The 11,026-nt window shown below is 42.1% G+C and overlaps 1 protein-coding gene across 1 annotated transcript; it reads right to left on the bottom strand.

Annotated features, from left to right (window-relative positions):
• Window positions 1-1,294: 1,294 nt before the first annotated feature.
• On the bottom strand, window positions 1,295-10,164 carry LOC149276266 (cytosolic carboxypeptidase 2-like). The gene is made up of 15 exons (XM_089503824.1): window positions 10,129-10,164; window positions 9,946-10,041; window positions 9,561-9,636; window positions 8,760-8,948; window positions 8,359-8,466; window positions 7,888-8,038; window positions 6,958-7,740; window positions 6,313-6,472; window positions 5,962-6,088; window positions 5,609-5,709; window positions 5,204-5,334; window positions 4,361-4,427; window positions 3,254-3,352; window positions 1,903-1,978; window positions 1,295-1,422 (listed from the first exon to the last, which is right to left on the bottom strand). Exons 1-15 carry the CDS (start codon window positions 10,162-10,164, stop codon window positions 1,295-1,297), a joined length of 2,328 nt encoding a protein of 775 aa, XP_089359950.1.
• Between the last annotated feature and the right edge of the window lie 862 nt (window positions 10,165-11,026).

Consider the following 11,026-nt stretch of genomic DNA (forward strand, 5'->3'; position numbering starts at 1 on the left):
ATAAATAACATCACTTTCAGAGCCTTTAATGTTATTTTTAAGGGTAGTATTAGTATATCAACAGGGCATCAGGGGTTAAATAGAGACCGTAATTGAATTAAGGAACTGTAAAATGGGACGCATGGTCCCTTTAATTCCAAGTTGGGTTAAACTGTAAGCCTGCTGGTTCACTTATTGATATCTCCTCTGATGCTGTGTAACATGTATGTATTAGCACTTCCCGATTCATCCTTACCTTCGGTAACGTTAAATCACTACGGATAGCAGATAGATTTGACTGTGACCTGGTAACGGCGTGCAATTTTTTGGCATGGTCAGATCGATCTGTCCTTGGCTTCAGAAGTAAGCTGTCAAAGTAGTCTGCAGACACAAATGTTTATAATGATTGTTCTTACAGCTGTTTAGCGTTGATGTATTGAGCTATGACATCATCTCACAAATTTCAAAATCATAAAAATACCACTGCTATTTGGAGGAATCTCTTGCACGCATCATGAGTGGAATTCTTTGGGTGAAGACCTCGCTTTTGATTGTGTATATATATATATAAATATACATATATGTATATATAATATATATATACACACCGTCATACCTGATGATACTAGAGAGATGACAGACTCCTTGCGCATTCTGTTTGTCCTTCGGGTTTTGGGGCTAAGGCTGAGCTGTAGATCGCTGGGGGCTGCAGACATTTCAAGGTGTTTTTGTTTTTCTATGCTTGATGCAAAGCTGTAAGGAGAGATATTTGTTCTGAGCAATCTATGGTTTATAAAGTTGCACTTTTATTTTTTTTACAGATGTCCAAGTTTTTTCAAAAATGGTTAATACGTGGGGTTTTGTTGAGTGTTTTGGGTTAATTTCATAAATTACAGTCTATTCTAGGTTTCTGGCTGTGGCTACCTACCTGGATGGTTTTGTCGCAGCTGTAGGGATTAATGCACGGGATGTAAATGTTCTTTCTGCAAAAGAAGAAACCAAAGGTATGAGTTAAAAGTATTTGAAGAAAGAAGATTTCTGTGTAATGGATTCTGGATCCAACTGTACCTCTTCTGAGAACATGGTCTGCAACCTGTCTTCTGTCGCCATTGTAGTCCAGCATGGTGTGGAAGGGAGGAGGATGCTGTTTGATAGGAGATGGAGGGACGCTGGTTCTTTGAATTACCGTTATGATGAGAGGCAGGCGGTTCCCATTTCCAGGTTCACGAGACCTGACAGCCGCATGACGATGGCACACATTGCCGACCATCGAGAAATCTCCTACGGGACAACAGACTATTATTAAAAGCATATTCTATCCAGTAGGCACCAGGTTTACACGGAGATTTAACCCACCAACATAGGCGGTTGGAAGTTTGCTGATCAGCTGAGTCTTGACAGAAACAGGCTCTTGCTTCCGGGAATAGGAAAGGATGTGTTTTTCTATAAAGAAAAAAAATGTAGCTTGAAGCTGAATGCTACATTTGATCTCATGACTTGAAATTACAAGATGTTTGATAGTTTAGTTAACTTTTTCTTTAATACTAAACATACAATGACTGCACTCATCTGAGTGGTTTGGCTCTCTTTTCATTCTATAATATTCGCCCCAAAACTTTGCTAAATTTGCTAATACAAGACCCCATTCAACCTACAAACTTTAGGTCAGAATACAATGACTACTTCCAAACAGAAAAGGGCTTTGAAATAGGTGTATGTGCCACAGAAATCAGGAGATTAGAAAGATACACATTTATAATTACAAATACATAAAAAACAGAATATATAAGCAATTTTGTAAATGTTGTAAATATTTGGCTAACAGATCCAATCATGGTTTGGTAATTTCACATTCTTGGGAATTGAACAATATATTCTTTTATAAATATGGTTTCCTTTTAAATTAAAGTGACATGCCGTTACCTGAGCTTTGTGCCGGAGTGGTCTGTGGCACTTCCGACTGCGACGCCTGTGATAATGAACCTTCCCGATCCTTCACCTGTAATAGTCCATTCACTAAGTTATCTTAGTCCTCCAAACCAAAAACTCATGAAATGTATAGGTTGGTACAATGTATTTCTAAATAAAATTGGTGGGCAATACATTCTTTCCTATGAGGGACCAAAAATTTTATGTTTTAGCAGGTATCTTTGTTCCAACAGGAGATAACATGGAAGGGGGCATAATCAGGGCCGGCCCAAGACTTAATGCCGCCTGGTGCGAAGTTTAAAATGCCACCCCCCTGCCGACGCCGGGGGGGGGGGGCGTTATTTTAAACTTCGCCGACGCCGTTATCTACCCTCCCCCTTTGTACTTACCGTTAAACAGTCCTGCGGCGAGTCTCCCTGCTCTGCCACGGTGCCGGCTTGTAATGCTGAGCGCCGGAAATTGACGTCACTTCCGGCGCTCAGCATTACAAGCCGGCACCGAGACCGAGCTAGAGGGCTCGCAGAGGAGAGAGAGGGGCGCCGAGCGGGTAAGCGAAAACCACTCGGCGCCCCTCTCTCTCCTCCGCTTCAAACAAAAAAAAAATAAAAATAAAAATAAAAAGCTTGGGGCGGCAAAGTGCCGCCCCTTCAAAAGTGCCGCCCGGGGCAATTGCCCCACTCGGCCCTGGGCATAATGTTGGTGTTTTTGCCATAACCACCAAGGGAACTTTTTTTACTCCACTTACAGCACCTGGAGACAGGTGAGTCTTCCAGGGGGTTAAGCTAGGACAGATCCTGCTGCTGATTCCTCCTGGCATTTGCCGGCTTGGGGTCCTTTGATCACATTACATTCTGTTGGGTTAGGCCATTTTTAGCGGATTCTCACAAAATCCCTTTTTAACAATTTTTAAGCTGCACATAAGTCAACGTTTGTGTACATACAGTAACCTTTAGTTTTACCCATGGTTTGCACAGATCAAGCCTGTTACTCACCTTCACATTTGTTCTCCCCTTGTCTAATTTCCCTGATATTCTGGAGCGCGCAGGTCTAACCGTTTGGCCAGAAGGTTCAGAAATGTCCTACGATCATAAGAAGCAAAATCACATTTTAGTCAAGCTGCCTACTGGACACACTTGGCCACGTATTGTAAAGGTGTAAAGCTGTCTGTATCCCAAGGCTGCACTCCTATGATTTATCAGCAACTGGCCTTAAAGTGACAGGGCTGATTTTTGACCCCAGTCCGGTCCAGACTGGGGGTCTACAGAATCAGTTTCAGCTAAATGACAGGTAAGCCACGCTTGCTTCTTTAAAAACCCCAACACATAGCCGGCTTTTATCTCCTTACATTAACGTCACTTGGCTTTGGTTGCTGTTTGGTGTTTTGCTTCCGATACAAACTGTTTCTCTCCTTTCGTGATCGTAATCGCTTCTTCTTCTTATAAAACTATCAAAGAGAGGGATTCAAATTTGATGAAGAGACATACAACTACACATAGAACCCGGTCATTATGTTCTTCAGGCTTTCTGACAAGCAACCCGCTAACTAACTTTGTTTAAGAAACCATCGTTAAAGAGACTTTAACAAGTACACGATACCTGCAGAGCTTTTGGCTTTCCCAGTCAAAATATAATAACATAATAATATATACATATATTAATATGTATACATATTAATCTATACATATTAATGATACATATAAAATATATATATATATATATATTGCTTATTTAAACTGTAAGCACCATCGCATAGGCTTATGATATAAACTGGACTTTAAGACATGGGTTTAAAGAAAGTGCCAGAGCCTCTTTCATAAACAGAACAAAAAGATCTGTATATTATGTTAGTAGAATTGAAGAAAATAAACCCGTCCCGCTCATTCTGAGATCATTGTGTTGTCAGATGCAAATGCAGAATTTCAACACTAAAATAATTAATTTGCATACAGGATCACCCCCAAATCTATAACCATACAGCCTTACAATCTACAGGGTGAGGGGTTTTAGCTGTCTCCCACTGACGGACAATATCGTTGAAAGATCTGGACCAAAATGCTATTGGGGAAATAAAGCATCTTTAACATTATATACGCTGCCAAATTGTATTTGAATTTATTTCGTCTGAGTCTGGGATCGTAAAAACCCAGAGGTCTTTTGTTGCATGTCTCTGCTGCGAGTCTAAATTGTATTATTGGAACTGTGATCAACAAATATCCATCAAACATCTACCTTTAACGATACATCACTATTCTAAACTTTTAGATTAGGGTTGCCAAGTTCTGTCACTGGGCTAAAAGTCCCGCAAACCTCCATAAGCCATAGACTACGTTTGAGGATGGCAGATACCTTAAATAACAACAATGTGGTCCAAGTTTAAATACCCCCATCTTAGCTCTTTTTCAGCTAAGACAGGGGTATTTGAGCTGTATCACAAGGCTTTGTATCCCCTTACCTTTTCTGCAATGTTTAGTAAATGGGCAGGGAGACCGTCTGATTCGGAGCTGTTGGAGCCACTGGTGCTGAAGCAAAGAAAGGGAAAGATTAATGTGGATTTATGCATTATTCGAGTTACACAGCCCCGTGATTTATAAATCTGACATGCCCATGTACCCAGAAACAGATCACTGATGAGCACCTATTCCAAATGTAACATAGGAATGAACTCCCATTAGCTGTACCGCTAAGCCAAGTGTCCTGATGTAGCATTTCAACTTTGAATCTCTCCTGTATCGTCTGGATGACTAACCCACAATTTACCCAACATGCACCCTCTGGCCCTAAATGTAAGACTGGGCCATACTCAAATCCAAGTAACTTACACTGTTGGTTACATAAAAAGATTAAGACTCGTATACAGGTTAGACATGGATATGTTCACAAATACAATTAGCTTGTTAGCCTACACAACTTCAACTAACAACAATTTCCGAGACATAAGTCATTATGTATTGCTCTATAACTGGACAGCAAATCTCAGACACAGGAGTTGGATGTGACACCGGAGTTTCCATCAAATATTTGATGTGATTGTGGCATTATCTGCCCCCCTGTCTGCTGAATATCTACCAGCGTGATTATAACATTATCTGCCCCCCTGTCTGCTGAATATCTACCAGCGTGATTGTGGCATTATTTGCCCCCCTGTCTGCTAAATATCTACCAGCGTGATTGTGGCATTATCTGCCCCCCTGTCTGCTGAATATCTACCAGCGTGATTGTGGCATTATCTGCCCCCCTGTCTGCTGAATATCTACCAGCGTGATTGTGGCATTATCTGCCCCCCTGAGTTTCTCACCTGGATTCAATGTCTGACAACGAGATGTCACTCAAAGTGACGTATGAATCGACTTCACGTCCAAGTTGTTTCAGTTTTTCTCTTATTTCTTCTTCAACTAAACTCTGAATCTCAGACAAACATAAACAGAACTACAGGGAGGGAAAAATACATATAAAATACATATTAGGCCATAAATTGGACAGGAACAATGAGAGATGAACTTATCGGTCAAGTGATCTGCTTCAGGAAACTGGTATGAGCTCCAGTATGTGGGGATTAACCAATAAACCGCCAAGACAATTGGCTCAAGTTCCTAGCAAATTAAGGGGTCCCCATCACAGACCATGAAGGCATGTTATAGTTTGAAGGTGCAAGGACCTCATACATCCCCTGCTCCCGGAGGATATGTTATAAAGTCATTACCTTGGTGCTGTCTGGATTGCAATACTCCAGCAATGCGTCACAGAAGTGCCGGCCCATGGATTTTAGGTCTGCTGTTGTAAAATGGGTGCCTTTTCTGTCACCTAGAGAGATAACAAAGTGCAACAACTAAGCAAACCTTATTAAAAGTAAGATTTATAAATGTGCGCCCTTTAGGGTTAAATGCCCTTTTACTTCTGCAGTAAATTCTGCAGAATCTGGTCTCCGGTCCATAAAGCATACTCTGATCCTGTACACATAAGTCTTATTGGGAAATCAGCATGATGGGAGTTAAATAGCAAGGGGCAGCGTGTAGTAACGGTGTCTTATCATGGTATGATGGAAGGGGTACTCGCCTAGAGTGGATCCTCCAAATGTTGACTCCATGGTATAGCTGTTTCTTATACCCTTCCTCCACATTACAATCCGTCCTGTTCCTTCTTTACTTTTTTGTACTTTAAACTTACACCCTTTAAAAAAAAACTGAAATGGAAGATACTTTAAATACAAATACACCTGACTTCATGCCATGTAAATCATACCATGGATTAATCAATCTTTGTTGATAGAGAGCTCCATCCTGCAAGTACTTAGTGCTGAGTTACTTTACACTATTGATTTAGCAATTATGGTGAACTATGGATACATAAGGAATTAAAAATAGTGTGAAATGGGTATCATGACATATAGATCGCTTCCCCAGATACCTTGTCGGGTGCATTTTTGCTCAGCATGAGAGGAAATACCCTCTCTTGCAGTCTGGTTTCTGGGTGGTTCTTGTTGTTACAGCCGTACATGAAGACGTTACTCTTTCGGCTGTGTCCGTGGAAATCACAATAGAGAAGAACTTCTCTTTTGGACAGGAGCCTAAACGGTGCAGAAAACATCAAGTTAAGAGGCACGGTGAATAGAGTATGGGGTAGAAGGTTAACATGTCCAACAGATTAAAAAATATCACACAATCCACTTTTAATACTCAAGAATCTACAGTAAAAGAAGAAAGAAAGCAATGAATTGTGTATTTAGGCAATATTTATGGCAGTAATCTCTCCTATAGTATTAAAGCAGAGGCTGATTTTGAGTGGGCTCTGCTTTGGAACTCATCTCCTGCATTTTTTTCTCTTGATTTGCCACAAGCCCCGCTCCGGTTCAACATCATTGCTAAACCTGCTGCTGCAACACTTAGTAACACCTTGATTGACAAAATGTATCTTAAGACTAGAGATAGGTCATATATGTGTCAGAGAGGTGCTTCAAGCCTACAAGCAGAGGTCTGGATCGGGTCTGGATCTAGAGATGTCTTTGTGAAGCTGACAGAAAGGTCTAGGATGGCCATCTTTACCGAGTCTCACCTTTTAATCATATCCTGAGCGTGCCAAATGCACGGGAATGAATCCTTCAGCACACTTCTATAGTTCCTGTTAAGGTCCCTGCCGGTCAAAGAGCAACGATAGTTTCCGACAATGACACCATCAGGGTTCAGCATCGGGACCACTTTAAAGATAAATGTCTCCCGCAGGACCTGAGCATCTGGAGAATCACTCAGAAGGAAATCCAAGAAACCTTTCATCATCCAGGAGCCATTGGTTTCACCAGGGTGGACTCTCGCCGTCACCACCACGGCTCTCTTCTTAGCAGCTTCTGCGAGGTTCGCAGATGGAGAAGTAATGGTAAGCAAGTAGACGGTGTTACCCGCTAAACTCCTACACAAAGACCGTATCTTGCAGTAATGAGAGCGCACAGGGTCAATTGCCACACTATGGAGATCCCTTTGCAGGTCAGAGTAGGTATACGGATAGCAGTGAGCAAAGTAACACGTGTCATCATCATGTGGGAATTCAAAGGTCCAAGTCAAGCAATACAAACTCTTCCCATCCTGGGATACGGAGCTCTTATAGTATTTAATGTCTTGGCCTTCCCTCTTCCATCCAACACCACGTAGTAGGGCTTCCTTCTGGGAGTACAGCAACGGCTTTAGGCCTGCATTATACAAGCTGTTGCTCTTCATCAGGTTGGTGATGGTGAAGCGGAATGAGACGCCTTTCTTTGTGTTCTTCACCTGGAAGTAATACCATTGAGTGTGCTTGCTGGTGTATAGGTCAGTGCGTAGGGTCAGCTCATACTCGTACTTCCCACTGTAAGACAAATACAGGACACTGAAACGTTTCATTTCCTCGAGATTTTAAAACCATTTTAGAGGCTCGCTGCACAAAGCCGTTTATCTTTTCTGCCTCTTAAAGGGGGTAACTAACGACACCAGCTCCCCGGAGTGACCCACTCACACTTTGGCGGCTTTCTGAAGATTTCCGCTTTCAAATCGTGATTCAAACTGCAGGTCTCTGTCATCCTGACCCTCGGAACTGCTGCAGGGAATATTGTTGGCGCAGCGACGTCCTCCTGTGCGGGATCCGGTGAAGAAAGAGCCTTTGTAAGCTGAAATCAGATTATTTTATTAATGACTGAGATAACGTAACTTCAGCTAGTTCTATACAACTACATGCTGAACCCCAAAGATCCACGTTACTCTATATAGGCTTACAGCTATACATCACGCATGTTACACAGCCCCTCATTTTACTTACCAACAAACAGACACGCGCAAGTCACAATCCACTGACAAAGATCATGTCCCGTACAAAGTCACATCAATACCATCACACGTGCCTATTCCATACATCATACATAAATACTGATGCTACACATTCTATGTGAAAGTCTTTCTGTCTGCCACCAATTCTCACTGAATGCATTACCTTCTTTAATCTCATATACGACCTTCTTTTTGCCTTCAGAAGAAACTTGCGGTGTTTTTTCCTTCCCCGTGTGGACGTAGAAATACTCAGGATCTGGTGGATCCCATTCTGTGAAGAGACACAGAAAGACCATACCTTTTTATAGAAGGAAGAACTCAGATATGTATATGTAACAAAAGCATGAGTGTTTTAAACTGCATTGCATGTTTAAATTACATCTATTTTACCCTAAAAGAAAAAATAACCCCCAGATCCATATTCATTTTGGAGATCAGACAAGGAATCTCCATGCCTGTAACTTCGGGGGGAATCCTTGGATATTAAATTCTGGGTCACGTTGCTATTCCGGTATCTCCTAGGTTCTCATTGTTGATGTGATAAAGATATATTATGTTGGTTACCAATATGCGTGATTTCTCCGTTGATAATTTCACATTCTTTCGGCCATCGTGGAAGCTGTAGGATGCCGTTGTGTTTGGAAGATGAAAACAAATCGCGGGGCTTGGTGAGGCGTGGGACAACCTGACCCTCCTGATTATCAAACACAACCTGTCTGCTCTTAAAGATGGATCCATTCAGTAACAGAGAATCTAATGAAAGCAGAAGGAGAATACAAGTCTATCAATCAGTAAACCCTGAATAAAGATTATTATTTATTGGTTTATATATAGCGCCATCATATTCTACAGCGCTGTACAATGGGTGAGATAACACTAAGGTCATTGGTTTATGTTTTCTGGGGCATGGGACCTTTTTAAGAGAAAAAAAAAAATCACATCCATTCGGATGCCGGGTATCAGATCCTAATAAAGCTTCTGTTCCACGTACTGCGGAATAACTCGTAACCAAGCCTTACAAACATTCTCCCCGGTGCCGCTGAATGCTCAGACTCTTCTGTATACTTTTCATGAGATTAAAACACAATGACAGGTCGGTCACAGATGGTTTACTTAGCATACTAAGGAGTACAATGAATGTTTTCTCTATGTGGACTAGCAGTAATAGTAATTGAACCTAAGAGTTTCCAGGCAGGCTAATAGTCATAAAGCAGTAGCTTTACAATGACTTTGCAGAGTCATCCCGCCACACAAATGGTTGAATAAATCTTGCCACCTCCTGGTAACAAACAGAACCCGACAGGACGCGAGCCCGAGCGATCCTGAAACCTGCCGATTATACTTCCTGAATGCCGCCAGACGCACACATGAGCTTCTTTTGATCGTCCCGAGAATACTGCAGGTCGGAGTCACTTTCTGCCTCGTCCCGTTCTGATTTCCGCTGCCCATGTGCTGCTCGTGATAAGAACTCTTCTTCTTTAGCCTTGAGGTCTGAGGCACATATATTTATATTATTACATGATGGGTGCAATCGGATCTCAAGGGTTAAACAAAGAAGTAGTAATGAAAGCCCCAATCGAGATCGTGTCTTATGACAACTGGCATTAAAACATAGGAATAAATACATACGATCCGCCTGAGCTCATCAATACACTGATGCCGAGGCACGAGGGCCAAATCTGAGAATTTATTCAACTTTTTATATGGAAATAAGTGGTTTATATCATGTTTGATGTTAATAAAAGAAAACAATGCTGGACACTGGTCTCGTGTTGCTCTCACCTCTGAAGTAGCCATAGTACTGAAGGTGGTGCTGCATGAAACGTTCATAGGGGTCCCTAAAGACCTAGAAAGAAGAGGAGGACACAACGATGAATCTTTCATAGTCTTGCTATGCATTGCACAATATATGGGTCAATATATGCTTACGGACCTCCTGTTTGAGATCTGTCTGTAGTGCAGGACACATGGTGGCCTCGGCCCATCTGTCTGCGTCTGGAGCTGAGAGTTACAGCTGAGAACATGATATATATATATATATATGTTAGTAATGCTACATACATGGCCTGCCCTTCAGCACAAAACTATCCTGCCTTATGGGTTTCATTCACCGTTCTAAGAAGCCCCGGGAGCTGGATCTGTGACACCTGAGCGGCAGTTTGACACACGTAAGACTCCTGAATAAAAATACCCCCCCCGTAATATACTTTCTATAGGGTTATTGCTGGCCATAGCATATGTTTTAATTGGCAGCTCTAGTTAAATTCAGGACATGCACCGGAACACATTCCAGAACAGCTTAAAAGATGTCTGTAATGGAACAGACAATTGTGCGCCATAGGGTAATGCTTAAATTAAAAAAAATAGGTCCGGTGGCAACAAATGTGCCCCTTGGAAATTCCTGGAAATCCAGGATAGGTGGCAGATATGACAGGCAGGTGTTGTAAGAGTGTGTCGAGAGGGGTGGAAGAATAAAAGGGGGCAGATATATAATAGGCTGATATATAACGAGCAGGTATATAGGGAGGCAGGTATATAGGGAGGCAGGTATATAGGGGACAGGTATATAGGGGACAGGTATATAGAGAGGCAGGTATATAGGGGGACAGGTTTTTAGGGGCAGGTATATAGGGGACAGGTATAAAGGGAGGCAGGTATATAGGGCGGCAGGTATATAGGGAGGCAGGCATATAGAGGACAGGTATATAGGGGCAGGTATATAGGGGACAGGTATATAGGGGGCAGGTATATAGGGGGCAGGTATTTAGGGAGGCAGGTATATAGGGGGACAGGTTTTTAGGGAGGCAGGTATATAGGGGCAGGTATATGTG

Source organism: Sceloporus occidentalis, unplaced genomic scaffold (assembly GCF_023333645.1).
Source record: "Sceloporus occidentalis isolate IW3139 unplaced genomic scaffold, rSceOcc1.0.p SCAF_243, whole genome shotgun sequence".
NCBI lineage: Eukaryota > Metazoa > Chordata > Lepidosauria > Squamata > Phrynosomatidae > Sceloporus > Sceloporus occidentalis.